The sequence below is a fragment of the Netta rufina genome, assembly GCF_964035555.1.
Source record: "Netta rufina genome assembly, chromosome: 2".
Classification (NCBI taxonomy): domain Eukaryota; kingdom Metazoa; phylum Chordata; class Aves; order Anseriformes; family Anatidae; genus Netta; species Netta rufina.
The window spans coordinates 90,241,561-90,261,404 of NC_140124.1; the positions used below are offsets into that span (position 1 = coordinate 90,241,561).

A 19,844-nucleotide genomic window follows, 5' to 3' on the forward strand; every position below is an offset into this window, starting at 1 on the left:
GCAATTTTTTATAGGATGAGTGTTCTCATTTATGCTTTCTACACTCATTTGACTTGTGTATAATCCATCTAGCTTTCAAATGTATTACCAATTTTTTAATCTTAATGTTGTTTTGACATGGTGTTTGTCAGCTCTCACAAGAGTCTACCAGGTCAACAAAATTCTTCACAGTTGATCAAAACAGAATTATTTCCTTATGCAAGACCTGCCATGTGCATGGCTGTCCAGAAGACAGGAATCTCCTTTACCAAATGATCATTTCAGTTTAACAAAAAAATATTTTATTTAATTCATATGAACATTCAGAATGCATCTATTTTAAAAGATAGAAAAAAAAAAAAAAAGTAGAAATAAGCTGATTTATATTGGAAGAAAGAGTGTCTTTACCCTGTGGCCATGGATATACTGGATTTTTCCCAGCCAGGAGAATTTAACCTTGGAATCATTTCTTCAAATATTTATTCCTGAGAGATGAAGAAAGTAATGACATTTGAAAGTGCACAGGCAACCCTGATGTTCTTGTAAAGATACTGAGAAAGTTCCATTTAGCTACTCAATAAATGCCAGTGCAGAGTAGTTCATTCTGACCCCAAAATTAAATATATTGGAAGTTTTAGCTGCCACAGGACATTCACTTACTCTTTTAAGAGAGCAGAGATGCTTTGAAAGCAACCTTTTCAATGCCTGCAAGCTAGTGGTGATGGCAAGCAGAGAGTTCAAATTCATTGCTGTCTCCATAGTTTTATTAGGAACCCACTGGCATAAGGTTGACACTTTCTCAGATAAATATGGTTAGAAAAACATATAAGACTTCATCATTTCACAATAATTGGTAGTAATCCAAAGAAAAAAATAAAGTTATTTCTTTAATTTAAATCTCCACAGAGAAATAGGCTTTACAGCATACAGTCAGCTTCTGGTTTGTCAGGATGTATGAAAAAATGGGAGTAGACTAACCACAGCTAGAATGATTGCAATAGTACAGCAATGACAGTCTAGCCACAACTATCTACTAGCTGCATTTTGTAAAGAAAGAAATAACTTACTACGTATGTCAGAGTAGTAAGTAACTTACAGACCACTGAGAACAGTAAAAGAAAATATTTGATGTTACCAGTGTGTAAGTTTCTGAATTCCCCTGCTGCTGTCTCAGTTCCTAAAAGTCCACAGCTAAACCAGGATTTGATGAAAGTCAGAAGCTTTGCTTTTCACAAAATGGGATTTCTTAGGAAAAAAAAATATTATTAAAAAAATATATATCTATATTTATATATATAAATATACCATATTCTGTACATTATTAACTTAAGGAAAAAAAAATCAATCTAAAGAAAATCTTTCATTGCTGCCTCCCTCCTGATGGGACTACATCTATGTTATGGCCTTTTACTCAGACATCTGAACAGGAAGATATGATTTTTACCTGGTTGAACTGAAATAAAGAACTGAACATGACAAATAAAAACTTCTGGGATATCTCAGGGAAATATGATTTTTTGAGGACCTTTCTCTAAGAGGAATCTGAGCAACTATTTCCTTTGACAAAAATCAGATCTAGATTCCCTTTCTGATTTTTACATTTTTTTTTTTTTTTTCCCAAACCAGTTATGGAAAATCTTCAACAGAAGTCCATGTGGTGCTCCAAGAAGACTACGTGGTACTTTTCTCTCCACAAGACCAATATATCCCCAGTCACCAAATACTGCAGTGGACTCCCAACCACCAAACATAAAATTGTTCCCCCTTAATTATCAATCAAAATTATTCTACTATTTTATCCTATTTTTGGAGACCCTCAGAGGTACAATCTGCATGCAATATCTGTTAGGGAACTACTATGCCTTGCCACCCATTGGATATGTGTTATATCAACACTTAGCCTATAAAGCCTTCATATCATCAGTCCAGTGCCAAAAATCCTACCCCTATTCTAGCTGGCAGAGCTGCCATCACCTATCTTTGCCAGCATTAATTTGAGTTCTAAAGCTATTGAGGGTAGCTCTTTTACTGAAAATCACCATAGTTAGATAAGCCTACCTGGACAAAGATTTTAGGTAATAATAATAAACAGATACATTATTATAATCCTTTGACTGTGGCATCTTAGAAAAGATGAATTATTTAAACTGCTACAGTTCAGTTATCCCTGTCGGTAAAGCAGAGTAAGAAGAGAATTATATGGAAATATAATTTTGAAATTGGCACAATGTTTCTTGTGGTGATCATTACCCTGTCTGTACCGTTAGTTACTTACTTCCAAATTTCCACATGAAATCCTCTTTGCCTTTCACTGCATAATTCCAGACTGGGAGCAGCAAATTTAACTCACCTGCATAAGGCCGAATGCCTCAAGAAACTGCTGAAGTTCAGACAACCTAGAATTACTAAAGTATGCCTTTTCTGAACAAGCCCCATTACATTCACATCTCTGTAAACCGAAATAAATTTATTTCTTCTGAGAACAGAGAAACACAGACCAAGATGCAAAACTTGCATCCTCACCTCTCTCCAGTTCTCAGAGCTGTCAACAACCACATTGCATAGTCAGAAGCAGCAGCCCTGCAAAAAAAAGGATGTGCTCATGGAATCGTAGAGTCATTTAGGTTGAAAAGACCTGGAAGATCATCAAGTCCAACCTTTAACCTAGCACTGCCAAGTCTACCACTAAAATACATCCCTAAGCATCATATCTATAAGTCTTTTAAATAACTCCAAGATGGAGACTCAAAAAAGGAGGACAACTTCCCTTTGTAGCCTGTTCCAGTACTTCACAACCCTTCCAGTGAAGAATTTTGTCCTGGTATCCACCCTAAACCTCCCCTGCTGCAACTTGAGTCCATTTCGTTTTGTCCTATCACTTGTTGCTTGGGAGAAGAGACTGACCTCTACCTAACTACAACCTCCTTCGAGGTAGTTGTAGAGACTGATAAGGTATGTCCTCAGTCTCCTTTTCTATAAGCTAAATGACCACAGTTCCCTCTGCTGCTTCTTATAAGACTTTCTTTCTAGACCTTGCACCAGCTTCATAACCCATGGGTCCAGCCTATCCAGTTTCCTCTGTAGACCTTTCCTATCCTAAAGCAGATCAGCACTCCCACCAGATGTACCTTGTCCGTTGCCAGCAAGCCTAGTGTCAACCCGTGATCAAAAAAAACCCAAGTCCTTCTGGGGACACCAGGCTTGGAGCCTGGTATTGATCTGCTGGCTCTTCCTGTTTGCCCCCACCACTGCCTGCAAAGAGAGGGATAAAGGAGAACACTATTTGTGCTCCTGGTCCCTTAACCAGTTGTCCCAAGGTGCTGAAGTCTCTCTTGACTGCCCTCTGACCTCTTGCTGGAACTTCATCGCTGCCTATGTGAAAAATCAATAATAGATAATAATCTGATGGTTACACCAGGGTGGGAAGCTTTTTATTTACATCTCTACCCTGTAGGGCCCCGGGGAGGCAGCAGAACTCCCTAACAAGTGGGTCCGGCCTGCATATGGGGCCTTCTGTTCCCTTCAAAAGGAAGTCTCCTGACAACGACCCATCTTTTTTCCTTTCTAGAAGCAGTTTGGATGCAGGGCATAGGCTGACTTAACCTCAGCAAAACCTCCAAGCCAGATGAGCCGTCATCCTCAGTATCATTCAGTTCCACTTCCCGAGCCTCATACCTATTACTCAAAGGCACCATACGCCAAAACTATATGCGAGTTTCCCTAAAGCTTGTCAATGTCATCTGAAAGATACTTATCAACAAATTCTGAAAGCACCTGTGCTTTCAGAAGTTTTTTCTGAAAGTTCAAAGTTTTATCACTTTTTTTTTCCTCTGCTGTTCATCTTCTTTAGTAAACAAAAGCAGATGTTTGTCCAAGATTATTTTGTTTTTATTTTTTTATTAATATAAAAGATTAGATTATGGTAAGAAAGGCAAAATCAAAACAGCCTGCTTTATTTCCCTGAGGCATGAGGATTTGATTCCAGCTGTGAACCAAGAATGCAATTTTGTAATGTTCTAGGTGCATTAAAAAATAAAAAATAAACAAAAAAAACATAGGTGTTGGTACATATTTGGATCACAGCTTTTCACCTGCATGCATTTACAACTGCCTTCAATTTTTTAAAACCTCATTATACTGAAGGGAGGAGGAAGTCGATGAAGGAGGAAGTCTGCTAGGGCAGATTTTCATAGCTGTTGGCGCAACACAAAGAATGGAGCAGAAACAGTGCCAGGCTCATGTGCTTCATTTTGGCTGAACACTGCACAGGGGACTGATGCAGTATTCCTGCCAGGCAATCAGAACAACTGCATGTGGTCAGGAACGGGGATGGCAACATCTCCATGAGCAGCCTTCAGTACTTGTAGCTGCACACCTATGCTCAAGCTTATTTTAGTCTTAGCACAGTGGAACATGGCACAAATTAAGAACATAAAATAAGGAGCCTAAGAGGCCAGCAAGGGAGTTTGGGAAACAAATGGAATAAATCACATTACTTCTTCCTTATTTGTTTCATGGCTCCTATCCCATCTCTTTCTCTGCTCTGTTCCAACAAAACAGAAACAAGAAAAGCAAAGCACAGGGCTGTGGACAACCTAGAACAGTTGGGGTTTTGTTCATTTATGACAAGTATTTTCAGCCCTGCACAAGGCTGTGCACTCCATGCAGCCACCACTTTGTGGCAGGTTTCACAAGTACACCTCTCCTTAGCTCCACGTGATAAATGCGTTTCTTTTGTCTTCCTTAAACCATCTTGCAGCTACCAACTTGACCAAACCACTCGTGAGCATGCGTGTTCAGAACTTCACGGAACTGAATCCTCAAAGAATTATTCAGGGTTCATCATAACACAAATAATGGCAGCATTAATACTTCAATTTCAAAGATTATCTTGTATAAAGAAAAAAAAAAAAAAGGAAAAAAGAACTGCTACATGAAATGTAACATGATATGGTTTAGTGGGGACTGCTAGCATTAGGTCAGAGGTTGGACTCGATGATCTTGAGGTCTCTTCCAACCTAGAAATTCTGTGATTCTGTGTGATATGATCTTCCTTGTGACTTTACATAGAAAAGTAAGTAGCATCGAGTAGTTCCTGATTTGAGGTGGTGGAAGAGAGCTATTAAATTTTTGATAGAAAGCTATGTCAAAGGATTTAAACATCCTTCACTCAAAGGGAAGAAAAAACTTAACATTAAACACACAAGCTCAATTCTTTTTGCATGTGATGTTAGGATTACATTATACATCTCAGGTGCAGCATGAAATTTTAAATGGCAGCATAAGATACCATCTCAGTGTTTTTCTGAGCTGCTTTCATTCTTCTTACTATTTTCCTTGTTATCATTCACTGTGTGTTTGGATTAATGTCAACTAGATATACTTGAACGTCTAGGGTATTATTTTTTCTCAGAATGATAACTGCTATTTTTAAGAGTGGTAAAGCCAAAAGACTGCAATGTGAACAAGGGACTTTAATGTTCGCAAGATGGAAAAAAATCTTACCACCTATTATTTTTCAGTGCTGTTAATTGAAATACAAAAAAAAAATCTTCTAAAGCAGCAAAAATGAAAACAGATGAAAGTAGTCTGGAAAAAAAACTGCCAATGTTCAGTAAAAGCTGTTTAGTAAAGCAGTCGTTTGGTTTGGCTTCACTCAGCAGGAAGAGCAATTCACGCCCCACTGGCCATCTTGAAGTTCGAAAAGCAGATTAGAAACTAACTGAAGATCAAATTTTGCTCCGATTTATAATATATTCAGTAATATTTATTTTCGAATGGCTGAGAATATGCAATGTATGGTAAAAGCTACTCTTCCGATTTTAGTTCCCACCAATCCCAAAGAAACAATGGATTCATCTTGCAAGTCGCAGTCGGCTGCTTGCCATAGATTTTCTGTCACTTTTCAATTAAATGCTAACAGCTGAAACCCTTTGATGGAGAGGCTTTTATCCCCTCTTCCCCAGCAATTAATTCTTAATGCTAACCAAATTGCAACAAGCAGAACTGAGGAGGGAATGGAGAAGGTGATAAGGCCCTCGGAGGCTCGCATGTATTCAGTGCATGTCCTTCCCAAAAGTGAGAGAGGAATTGTTACAAACGCTCTGTCCTGCATGGGCAGAGCTGGCTCTGTTCTGAGGTTAAGAGACTGATGGGGGGGGAAAAAAAAAAAAAAAAAAAAAAAAAGCAATCAGTATGAACAAAATTCACCTCCAGGAAAATCAACTACAGTATGAATTACTGTACCAGAAAATCCTTGCTTAGATTAACAATCCAACTGAATTCTCCAAAGAATAAATATGTAGTTTGGAAATGATGAGGACTTTTTACAATGAAACAATTACATTTTTAATTATTCCTTTAGTCAAGCTCAGAACACATCAATAACTTTTCTTTCAGCACATTTCTTCCTTTGTATCTGCCTGATAGCTCTTTCATACACTCTAACCTTCCACCTCTAAAATACTAATTAATTATATTGGACATGCACCTCCTAAAGTACTTTGAGCAAAGAATGGAGGCTGAGCAAAAAGCCTCCTTCACCAATGCAAAACAATTTTAAAGCTTTATCTGCTGTCAGTGCTGAACATGAGAAAAAAAAAAAACCATAATTTTCTCTTCGAAAAAATAAACACTGTATTTGTACATTAAAAATACATATTTTATTTTTTTAAATGGGAGCAAAGGAGTTCTTACAGAAGTGCAATTGCTTTGCAGGTGGGCTGCTGGTTTACGCATACATTTGTCTTGTCCCTGCCCATACTAAACTAAACAGGGTTTGATCCCTTCAGAGGATTAAATATCATTCACCTCTCTTTAAAGATATATTCACTAAAATGGACTGTGCTGTATGAATTGCTTTAAGGCAAGAAGTCTGGCCACCAAACAATGAGAGGGCTGGCAGTGGAGCATCAGCCCTATCTCTTTTTAAACACGTGAGCAGTCATGCAGAGAGGATTTGATCGCTTTTGCTTTATAGTCGATAGAATGATCTAAAATTATGCTTAGACACCAAAGAATCATTTCCATTTCACAGAGTAAGTCATAACAAAAGTAACTTGAATTACCTACAGCTGCCGAATAGAAACGTTTGCAGGGTCTGGATGCGTGGTCATGCTACTGCGGGCAGTGTAGCAGGTTGCCAGATGTCAGCTGAATCACAGTTACTGTTGAGGCACATGCCCTTACCCCATGGAAAATGTGAAGAAAATAAAAGAAAAAAAAAAAAGAGAAGTATGGAACTAACTGCTCAGTGACTGCAGATCCGTTGCCTTGTTTGTTCTTCGTCTCAAGCTTTGCTTGAGATGTTTCACCAGATTAACCTGGCCTTTGTGACTCATTTCAAAGATCCAATCACTCAAATCAAACTCCATTTTCTTTTCTTTAACAGCATTTTATTTCAAAATATATTAAACATTCTGTGCTTACAAAGGACTGCAGTGTGAATACAATATTAAGTTAAAAGCCTTGTATACCTGCTACAAAAAAAAAATGTTATTAAGGAAGAGGACTGGTGCATACAATCAAAATTAATTAAATACCTCTGCAGTCTACGCAAGTACTTCTCAACCTTAACTCACATTCTTTTTCTGCCACAAATGGACATACAGATTATATTTTCAATATTACACGTGCAAAAAAAAAAAAAAAAAAAAAAAAAAAAAAATGGTGCTGTACCAAAACCAGTTATGGAAACATTAGTCTTGAATGTAATTCCATTTTGAAGATGTATCGCAGGTACATTTACAGACAAATTTGAGTCAACAGATAGAAGTTATTGCTCCAAATCCCCCCAAGTACTGGTTAGAAACGCACACTTCTGAACAGACTGTGCTCTGTAACACAGATCTGCTTTTAGATTTTAGTAGGATCTAGCCAGTCTTAGCACACAATATCAAAGTTTTCTTTGGATTTGGTTTGGTGAAATTTACCAAAGGGGAAAAAACAAAACAGAACAAAACCGTTGCTAGTCTTCCAACCAAAATATCAAACAGTAGTTAACTTGTATTTATAGGTAAACACACAATATTAGTATAGAGAGTTTCCTTCCAACCATCACTGAAGCAGAGAGTTTCTTTTTAAGGGTAACAATCTGAACAACTTGTATGCTTGCAGAATATACCAGTGGTGACACTGGAAACTGAAAACATTGATCTACTCAGCCATTAAGGTATAAACAGCATGAAGTTGTTTTTTACTGATACTTCTTGAAAAAACTTCAGACTGGCAGAAAGGAGGCCGAAATTTCGGATTTTGTTCTTCCAACCTTATGGTCTAAATGACAATTCCTAACCAACTTCTGTTCTGTGGCTACACTGTAGCTTTGTGATGCCTCTCACATTTAATCCACGACAGTACCATGAAAAGTTACTCTGACTTTGGGTCCCCATTCAAAATCAAGATGCAAAAAGGCTGGGAAAATAAATCAGTACTTTCCTTTTAAAACCTTTATGCTGAAAATCGTTCAGATTGATACGTGGATGTTACAGCACTCGTGTTGCCTTCGCTATCTTCCAAATGCATCCTGCTGCAAGCAAATATGCCCTGCTGCTGACTCAAACCTAGCTTTGGAATCACTAGGTAGCAACCTCTAGTTCAATAAAACATCAATTATATTTGTCCAAGTCTATCCATATGCAGTGCACATCAGGGATGCACTTACTTGCCAATTAGCAATTCCTTCCTGAATTGGACATACTGTATCAGTACGGACATTCAAAGCGTGCCCTTCAGGGGAATCTATCCCAAAATAGCACGAAGCAACACTCTCATATACTAAACCAGATTGAAAATGAGCTACCAGATGAGGGTGCGGAAGAGGTTAAGAGACTGGGGATCTGAAGACGTATTTCATGACCTATTAATCTTGGCAGCTCTTTAGTAGGTGTGTGCAAATACTTCCAGGACCAGTAATCTCTTAGCAATGCCTTACTAGACGGAAGAGCAGTCTTTCCCAACTATACAAACTACACGAAAACAGTCCTAGTCACCCCACCAGTATTTGCTTGGTTCTCCTTTGACCTTTATGAAGTAAACATTAATTCTAGAAAATAGTGCTCGTTTTCACTATATACAGGCACTATTTTGTTCTCAGATATCTTTAAAAAAAATGATAGGTCAAAATTTCAGTTGAAGCCTGAATATGACAGACTGTTTATATTTATAAATGGTGCACATCAACACATACATTTACACACCCCATGTGGAATCCCTGAATAGGCTCTACACTTCTGGCATTGTTTCTGGTTTCAAAGTATCAACTTAATTTTACACATTGCATTTTTTTTCTTAAATTTACAATTTTATCAGTTAAAAGTGATTTGGGATATTTTTATCATGAAGCATTAAGGATTTTTACTAAAAATGAGAGAACAGTAACACGTTAAAGATCAAACCTCAAAAAAGTTTATTATTAGGCAATCTTAGCTTTGTGGAATATGAAATTAGAAGGGAATAGCTTTGCCAACGCATGCTTCACCAACAAGCGTTAGCGATTAATTATAATAATACCCTTGAAAAACAAGCCAAGATGGAATTTATAAAGATGATGTGGTTTCCATAAAGGTAGCAGTGAGAAAGTTAAGCCAATATAATATATAGACGATGTCTGAATAAAGGCAGCTGTGGAAGCATCTTCCATCACTGATGCAAAGCCATACAGTCCCAGGAGAATAATGACATTCTTTCCATCCTTTGTGTAGGTTCATAGGGAAGGCAGCACTCTGTACAATATCCTGCCACCAATACTTGGGATTAGTGATTTAGCAATGCTGTTGCTGGTTTTAGTGGGGTATAATTTTATCCAATTTTATGTTTTCAGGCTTTCTGAAATCCTGTTTGATATTACAACCCAACATCTATTTCAGAAATTACACTGGTGTTTAATATTGGAGAAAGCCTCCGATTTTCCCTTTGCAATGTTTTTTTTCCTTCTTTTATTCAATTTAACAGATTACGGATCTCCTAATCAAATAATCACTGACAGAATGTACAAAAGTGCATCTTTCTTCTCCCAGTGTCTTGAACAAAAGTCACTTACCCTTTGAAATCAGACAAGCCTCAAGGTATCTCAGATGAACCAATACGTATACCAATGTGAATGGAAAAATCAGACTGTTGTCTCAATTATTAGACACGGGCATATCTGGTTCATTTCTGTAAAATGCATACTGTATGTATGCCTCTCATGTTAAACACTGTTTTTTTCAAAATAAGCCATTGCTGCTCCCAGCTGGTCACAGTGCATCTGTGCTGAAAGCCAGCGTATTGCTGTAAGGCTGGCAAAATGAGCATGTGCCAGACTCACCCTTTGCAACTTGCTGCGTTGTGTTCAATTAAGCCAGTACTTACAGCGAGCTGAGGTTAACAAGCTGGGCTGTGAACGGGCACACATTCACTTCTGCTGGTTCTGCTGCAGTACAGTAACGTTCAGCTGAGGTGTAGGAAGGGGAGAAAGGGCTAACTGAGGCTCTGTGCAAAAACAGTTATCCTGGCCCTCTGGCACTGCACTTACTTGCAACAAGCCTGACTTGCTGGAAGAGAATGGTAGAAAACAGTATCATTGTATTTTATAATACTGTGAGACTACATTGTCTTGGTTTACTACTATGAGCACTCCCTTCTGAATTCTGAATTGATTTTGTTCCAAATTGAATACTAAATATATCAAATACAAGTAAATACTTGCCCCTGGAATGACTGTTTACAGTAAAGCTAAAGACCATCAACTTCTTACCTACAAACATATTAAGACTGTCACTGCTAAGAAAACTGTAGTTTAATGCCGCTACAAAACACCTGTGTGTGAGTAGTTTCCCTCCCTACTTGTCCTTTTTTTTTTTTTTTTTTTCTGAAGCCTAAAAAAACATCTGAAAGCTCATCTCACAGAGCCGCTGTTTGCTATTGCAGACAAAGCAATATAACACGAAGTTGTATGTTGAAGTGACCAGAAGTCGAAATGACCACTTTGATTATTTTCAGGTTATTGTGAGACTGATCTAAACCAAACTAGTCTTAAAGAGGCCAAAGCTTTCCAGAAAAGAACATGGAGCTGGTAAAATACACAAGGGTGAGTGGCGGAATTCTGTGAGTATTTCATATTTTGAGAAGTTGTTACTGGAGGTTTTCTTTTTTTCTTTCTGGCAGCATACTGTTACTATACCACCGAGCCACACAATTGATTCCACGGTCAGACATGGCACATAGCACTAGATCCTTAAGCTTCATTTTGTGAGAAAGACCATACTACAGAAGTTTGTCCATGGCAAGCCCTAGTCAAATTTATAACAGGAAAAATCAAGTATGAAGACTCATTTCAAAGGTGGGAAGACTAAAAGACTACGTAAAAAAAATTAATTCTCCATACAAAATGATTTCTCTTCACATTGGAAAAGGAACATTTCAAAATAGCTGATTTCACTGACTTGCCATTGTTGAAGACAACTGTCTGAAATCAGTTTCAATCTTCACATCAGAAACCCTTCTTTGATCTAAGGCAGTCACATGAAGGGGGAGGAAGAAGAGGAAAAGTTAAAGACAAACAAACAAAAGAATGATTTATAATGACTCTTTAAAATGACCATGCTGAGTCTGAAAGATTGTCTCAAAAATAACTGGGTAAACAAATGTGGGTAATACAAACGTCTTGACCAGTGAGCAAAGAGGAGCAACATAAAACTGGGAATATATTAAACATGTATATTTCTTGCTAGTAATCACTAAATACCGTCTACAAGAAGCTCTAATGTGAAGAAGACATTTCAGTGCAAAATTCTGGACAAAAAGGAAAAAAATAGAATAAAAAAGTCTCCCAAGTATCATGGTGGTCTCATTTAAACTGGTTAGAGTGTTGCAGGAGTCAGCCTCGGTTTCTCAGTCATCCTCCACCCTTGCCAGCAACAATTATGAAAATGTGTTTTATTAAAGATTAATTTAAAAAAAAAAAAAAAAAAAGGAAATTAATATAGGAACAGTTACTTAATACAAACAACACATCCTTCTGTACAGTTACTTCAAACTGATGTGTAGGTCTTTCAGAATTTAAAATATTATATGGGATATTTATATATTTTAAGGAACTACAGTCCAACCACTACATTAAGCCTGAATAATCCAAACACATACCTCCAAGTTTCCAAGACCAAAACCAGCACACTTGAAACCCCAAATTTAGGCATAAAATTTCAGTAAAATTGCAGCAGCAAATTTAGAGAATCTGAGGACTAGGCTTTTTAATTAATAGGCAGCCTGTTTATTGCAAACCTATAGCAAACCTATTCTTGCTTAGTAAGTATCAGGCTATTTGCCATCCATTTTTTATGTCAATATACTTTCAGAAATCATCTCAATATACAGGTATTATCAAGAAAATAAGAGCCTTCAAAATCTATGAGCACCTCGGCAATGGGAATAGAATAAACATCTAATTTACTGAGACCTGTCTCTACACAAACCAGACATCCTTATCCCTAGATACGAACAGATCTGTGTGCCAACCGTTGTGTTATGGTAAACAATAAATGCAAGGCATGCCTGTATTCAATATAAATCTTGTCAATCAAACTCTGAAATAAACTCAAGAAAAGTTATAAGTTATTAGAAACCGAAAGGTGGTTCTTTGGTTAAGCATGTGCAACTGCTACTTTGTTCCAAGGGCCTCAAAGTGTGTTTGTGGAAAATCCGTTCAAGTATGAAACTTCCACCAAAAAAACACTTCCTGTTTTCCATGGTATAAAGATCCATTGTGTCAAAGTATTTCAACAAGCAATACAAAAGGCCTTAAATGTCACCAAAACTGCAATTTAGGCAGAACTACATATGAAAGAAAAACGCTAAAGTAGTTTGCTTTTGTGACCTAGGCAATGCACCGTTTCAAAGATTTAATAACTCTGTCTAACTTTCTAAGGTATTTGGCTAGAGGCATACAAGGGAAAAAGCAAACAAACAAACAAAAAAGGAACTAAACAAAACTGAAGCCTGTATTCCTTTCCCTTCCTCTTTAGAAATGAACTTGCATTTGTTTGAAAAGTAAATGGAACACAGTCACAGCATTTGAAAAACAACATAAAACAATCCCCCATTCAAGCTCTTCCTATTATTGGAAGTAGACATGACAATTGTACATTACCTCTGATTGAAAACATTTAAGGCCTTTGATTAAATTTAGTTGACAACATGACTCCACTGGGATGGTGAACAGACGGCAAAATACTATCAGATTTAAACTATTTAAACAAGTCCTCCTATTTCAATATGAGGAAAACCCACATTCTACAATCTGTATGTCTACTAATTTCAGGAAGATATTAGAAATACCTGTCTCCAACAACAATAAATTTCAGTGCTTATAAGAGGAAAAGGTTTAAGTGTACTTATAAGTTATAGGTGATGATTAAAGCCTTTAAAGAAATACTTTGAGGAGCAGCAAACAAACAGTATTCAATCTTCATTTAACAACGAGTGGTTTACATCTCTGTTGCCACCAGATGAACAGAAAATAAATATTTTGGAATTAGCTTTCTGTAAAACTACCACAATTTAGTAATGCAAATAACCCAATAAATAAAAGCCAAGTTAGTCATTTCAGCAGGTAACAACTCCAGTGGATATACCCGTCCTCTCAGCCATCCTTTTTATGAAGATAGAAGGTCTACAAAGGCGGCAGTGGAACTGTGTGTTAGTATGCAAAGCCATGGAAGTAGACTTCCTTCCTCTCTTGAAGAAGCAAAGTGCACAATAATGTAAGGCCAGCAGTAATTTGGGAAGTGGTTTCTCCTAACACCCAAACTATGCTTCCCTGTGAGCTGTCCCTAGGTTCAGCTGGGAAGGGACAGAAGGCCATGGCTGTTGTGAACTCAAGACAGAAGAGAATGATTCTCTCGAGTCGAATAGGTGCAGCACAGCAACGTCATCATTCGGCAGCCATTTTCGTCTCCTCAGGACTCTCTCTAGGTGACCTGGAAAAAAATAAAAAGATTCATTTTTGTTTTGAGTGACTGCAAATGTCTAGTTTCCTACAAATGAAACAGGGAAAAAATACATGCATATTTTTGTGCGTACTGCAGGCAGTGCTATGTGTAGTATATGGAAAGTCTAGGAGCATAAGTTCCGCAAGTCAGAAACTACAGACAGGTCCAATTAGTGATTTTTTTCATCAGATGAAAGATGACAACATTATTCATGTGAATGAAGCAAAGAATTGCTCACAAGCGTAGAATCTCTTCAAGATATATGTATAATGAGCTAGCCTATATAATTAAACAAGACAGTAGAGACATTAAAATGCCTATTGTCATTAATAATTTCACAATATGATTTCCAACTCTAATTAAATATTCAGTTAGGAATTTATTCATCCCATTCCTTAGCTGAACAGTTTAAAAATACATTTCTATATTCCACATTTGGTAATTTCAATAAAGAGATTAATCAAGACCATACTTCTAATGGAATAATGGCACATAAAGGAATCTCATTTTTTTAAATTCAAGTATGTTTATTCATATTTTGCAGTATTGTAAAGTAACACGAAGTGCAATATCCGCAGACAGTTATCTTATTAAGGCCAATAAACACTATCAGATATCCATGAATAATAGTTTTACACGGGGAACGGGGGATGTTCAATTATCTTCAAGCACAAAGGCAGCATGTGTATTATAAGATACAAAGGTATTGTCAATGAATATTCTAAAAGAGCCTTCTGTAAGAAGCTGAGAGACATTAAACGAACATTTCAAGTTTACAAATTCCAGTGAGCATTTTACAGTACTTTTTATTTCTAGAATACAGGATAGCTGAATCCTCTCTGAATACTTCAATAGACAATGTATGTGTGCAGGCACATACGTACACAAACTCATGCACACATCCCTATGTGTGTTAACAGTGTTCCGTGTAAAAACTTATCATGCATACATGTAAGACACTTAAAGCTTACCGGTAAATCTGTAATGGACACGCTGCTTGTGATGGAGTGGGCACTGAATTTGTTGGACTAACTAACATGGCACTGTAGATGTTGGAGGCAACCACAAGTATACAAAGTAGAATTGGTCCTATGATGGCTCCTTCCAGTCCCAGGTAATACGCTCCACCAGCTACTGCAAGACCTGTCAGGTAAGGGTGACCACCTCTGGAATTACAGCATGAGAAGGATAAAATTAAAGTAAGAACAACCAGCAACATTACTATTGATTATGAAATGTGGATTAATCACACAGTATCATTAAGCTTAAAAAGTGACATATATTTACAGATGCCTGTATTTAGACTAAACTGCTGTTTGAATGACTGCACAAGTATTCTCAGCTGCATTCTGTACTATATTTATACAATATATCAAACACAATTTATAGCACATAATGGTAGCAATATCTACAGAAGCTATTTTCTAGAGAACCGTTGGAAGAATCACAGAACGGTTTGGGTTGGAAGGGACCTTTAAAGATTACACATTTCCAACACCCCTGCCAAAATCAGGACACCTTCCAGGTTGCCCAAAGCCCCCATCCAACCTGAACCTGGACACTTCAAGGGATCTAAAGGATTTAATGGTAAAAACATTTCAATTTCGAAAATGTAGAGATTACAAAGACTGTTCATGCTTTACGGTCAAGAATTGTTAAATTTTAAGACAGATAGCAACATTTACTATGTTGAAGTCCTGAGAAGAGACATTAATTTACACAATGATAGCAATTTACATTTCATCTTTCAAAGAACAGTTACCATATATCTTTTAGGTATTATACTAGAAAGCCTACAGTTGAAACTTAGCATCCAATTTTTAGGAAGTTGCTCTAAATTCCAAGTGTAATGATAAGATCATGAAATGTGATTTATTACATCATACTCACCTTGTAATCATGTCTTACTTAGACCAAATTTAACATACTGGTAAGGCCAAACAGATTGTTTTTTTGAGAGGACAGACTCAACCTTAAAGTTTTATGTTGCTCCAACAGTAGACATGTGATTCACTTCTAAACCTTTAAAAATTTCTAATATTTTTTTCCAACACTTGCATCAGTTTTAAAGTTTTTCTGGCCAGTTTGCTAAATCAAACAACAGATCACCTGATAAAATAGAGCTACAATATAAACTTAATATATTTAGAAAACCTTGCATAACCTAATTATAGCTATATCAAATAGAATTAACCTAATCTGCAAGGCAGCATGATGCTTACTGTTTTATGTAATGGGAAGAATACAATTTTGCTCCATCATTAGAAAATCTATTCTTGCCACATATATTTTCTGGACAGTGAACAGAGCCCACAACCCACAGTCAAAAATATATTTCAATAAGTAGAAGAATTATTGGCTACTTAAACAGCTACTGGCCTTAAATTTATCCACAATTTATTGTAGAAAAAAACAATGTAATTTGATTATACTTCACCTGTTAGCTTTAATTCATGGAAAATAACTAGTGTCACAGTCTATGAAAAAGATTATTAATATTGCTCATATTATCATAAGGTTCAGTGTAACTATTTGGGGGACAAAAAAAACCAACAAATTTCTAACTTACCCCAGCTGAAACACAATGTCTTTATTCTGCATTAATTCACTACAGTACAAATTAATACAAATGAAGGACTAGTTTCAGCACACAACTATGTCTGGAGCATGAATTAAAGCAAAGACTGATTGAGCATTCACACCTTGTCATTAAAAGTTCTCAATTAAAACAACTTACTAGGTTTGCTTCTAATGGCTAAGACTGAAGCAGTGACTAGAAAAGTACAACTTTTAACCTATATTGTACATGGTTGTGAACACATCTTGCACATATGAACCTTGACCATTCATATCTGTGATAGCTCTGTAAAACTTCCCTTCCACATTTTCTAGTTTGAGTTCCACAATGGTACTTACAAGGCGTTTCAGCAGCATGACATGCCAGTCAACATTTCAGTAGCATTGCTAGTCCTCCAGGTACGACTGCAGATGTTGACTTTCTGTCTCCATAGTTTGGAATTAGCTTTTTTTTGTGTACAAACTCAAAGCTGAAACCAAGAGACACTTCAACCCAATACAGACAGGCAGCCAGAAACCTAGCAAGATTTTTCCAGAAACCTGTGTTCAGCTCCAACAGCAGAAAAACAGAACTGGCTGCTGTCTCAGTAGAAGCCTCTCTCCAATTTCACACTTTCAGCTGTCTCAACACGTTTAAATATCGAAAAATCGAAAAATCAATAGACTTTCTACACTGGGCACAGTGGCACAACGCAAAGGCTGGCTTTAAAACAATCCTCAAAATTTTCATAGCTAATTTTGAAAAATTACAGGATTTTTTTCAAGTCCATAACTATCTCATGGATTTTCTGTTTGTTCTGCAGCATCATTTGGCGTTAGGTGATATGAAGGAGAATGCAAGATGTCATTAGTCAATGATCAGATAAATAATATAAGTTTACTTTATCAGCCAGAGCAGCTGAGTTTTTGACTGAGAACGAGTTCAAGACCTCTGAAATGACAAATTTCACAGAAAAGAGGCCTGGGAAAGCAATGGCACTTAGGTCAGTTTTACTGAGATATCACTACACCTACTCCTGTGCTTAAAGACTGTTATACATGCTTCATAAAAGTAAATTTAAAGGCATCGTTGTTCATTAAGCATTTTTACAATATGTAAATTTAAAATATTTTCAGTATACTTACCCTGATATATCCGAATATATTGCTGTATCTACAAAATAGGTTGGCAACAGGTGAAAAACCAAGAGCAAGATGGCTTTGCATCCCTGTCCTTGCACAAGCCACAAGTCTAGGACTGCAGGGATTGCTGCCCAGTACGTCCCCAGAAATGGAACTGCTCCAAGGATTGCTGCTAATGCTAGAGCACACAGAAGCGGAGTGAGAACAAGTCCAGAGAAACATAAGTACAAAAACATTTACAATTCAACTCTGACACTTCAGCCACACCAGTAGTCTCACTTCTATCAACTGTTGCAAATAAGACACTGAAGAGATAGCACATAAGGCTCTTACTGTTTTGTAACTGTGGTCAAGGAAAAAAAGAACTATATTTAAGAAAATGGAACTATTCCCCATATAGAAAAGCTCCACCAGTCACAAAGAGTTACTTCCAATAGAGACACCAATTAAGAAAAAGATGAAGTTACACCAATCATTCAAATTTCATGTAACCACAAAATTAGTAACTGTTCAAACTGTACAAAAGGAAGTCTCAGAGAAGCATTGGACCAGTATAATGTAAGTAGTACTGTGAGAAACCAGGCAAACAGAAAACCCTTGACTTCGTGTACTTATGTCTGCACATAAATAAATACATATCTGTGCAGACACATGCATGTGTCCAAACAGGCATACAGCCTCGTGCTTATTCAACCACCCCTGGTAATCTCAATGTAGTACTGCTGTCATTCTAATTTAATGCAAAATTAATGAGCACAGTAGAAAAAAAAGAAAACAGTTTTATTGCTCCTTTTTGGTCTCATTAACCAAAAGGTAAAATCTAAGATTTTGAAGGTAGCTGAAACAAAAAGAACAATTGTATTTCTAAGTAGGTCTAATGACAACCAATACCTTCAAGATAGTTGTACTTTATGATACTGATCTTTTCTATTACAAGGCATTGTATGATATTTTTTCTGTTGCTTTATAGTTTCCCTTTTTTGTTCAGCAACTGTTGTTTTTGTTGTAGTGGGGTTTTGTTTGTTGTTTTTTTACACGGGAATAGTGGGAGAAGAGGAACAGGGAGATTTTTCAGTGAAAACTGTTCAGCCATTCCAAAGCTAAAACTTCGAGAGTAACAGAAACCAGAGGCCGGTAACGCAGTCAGGCAACAGCACTGAGAATAGGAAGCATGCCTCTATTGTGCATTTTCATGATACTGTATCTTCCCGCATTTAGGCATCCTGAAAAAACAGCACCTGTCAATTACGGAGGAAACAAAAGCCAAGGCACGCAGAATGAAGTTAAAACCTGGAAAGACTTGGACTGAAAAGAAGGGGGAAAGAATTACAGCCAGCAAAATAAACAGAAGTAAAATAGCTGGCTGGGGATGTGTTGTGAAAACAGAAAAAGGCAAAGCTAAGGAGGTAAGACAGAAATCAGGGATTTCTCTCCACCCTACTCGTGGTCAGCTTTAAACATGCCTGGAATAAGTTTTCAGCAGCACTACATAAATTCACAGCTGGGTCTAAAGATTTTGAAATCAGAGCTATGACAAGCTGTACAGTCTTCATGGAATAATTAGATCCATGGTAGATTAAATTAAACTTGGAGGAATCAGTTAATGCTAAGAAGCTCTTTGGAACTCCAGTGCATCATGCAGAAGTATTAAACTTGTCAAAGTACATTTCCAAGTCTGGTTTGAACAATAAACGGGAAATGAAAATGAGGTTACATATTGAATGGGGAAATAAAGAAAAAAAATAACGAAATAGCTCCTCTCTGAGTTCATACCATATACTGAGTCCACCAACAGCCTCAGGTGTCATGATTTAAAAAAAAAAAAAAAAAAAAAAAAGTACCCAGTTTTGTAATTAGAAACTGTATTAAGACATTTGCACAAATCAACCACATTAAGGTTGCATATACAACTTCAATTCTGATAGTTGCCAGATTATGATATAATGTTCTCTAAAAATAACTTCGGGACTAATCTCATCAGCAACATTTAATCCTACTGCCCCTGTGTAATTATCCAATATTACCTATGAATAGATTATAATTATTCAAATTCTTACCAGATGGTATGAAGACTATATTAATCCCGAATATAGTGTGAGTCAGCCATGTGTAGAGTCCATAGAACCCAGCCATTTTGAGGGAAGCATCAAATACACCTCTAAAACGATCAAAGAAACTCTGTTAAATGTTATTGGCAGT

The 19,844-nt window shown here is 36.9% G+C and overlaps 1 protein-coding gene across 5 annotated transcripts in view; it reads right to left on the reverse strand.

Annotated features, from left to right (window-relative positions):
• Window positions 1-9,368: 9,368 nt before the first annotated feature.
• The window catches only part of TMEM245 (transmembrane protein 245), an 83,891-nt gene continuing 73,415 nt past the window's right edge, over window positions 9,369-19,844 (reverse strand). For all 5 annotated transcript variants that reach the window (XM_084282757.1, XM_084282756.1, XM_084282755.1 and 2 more), the window contains 4 exons: window positions 19,703-19,803; window positions 17,649-17,823; window positions 14,918-15,112; window positions 9,369-13,934 (listed from right to left, as the gene is read on the reverse strand). In XM_084282757.1, coding sequence (XP_084138883.1) covers window positions 13,889-13,934; window positions 14,918-15,112; window positions 17,649-17,823; window positions 19,703-19,803 — 517 coding nt within the window. In that variant the 3' untranslated portion in view covers window positions 9,369-13,888. The remainder of the gene's footprint in view (window positions 13,935-14,917; window positions 15,113-17,648; window positions 17,824-19,702; window positions 19,804-19,844) is intronic.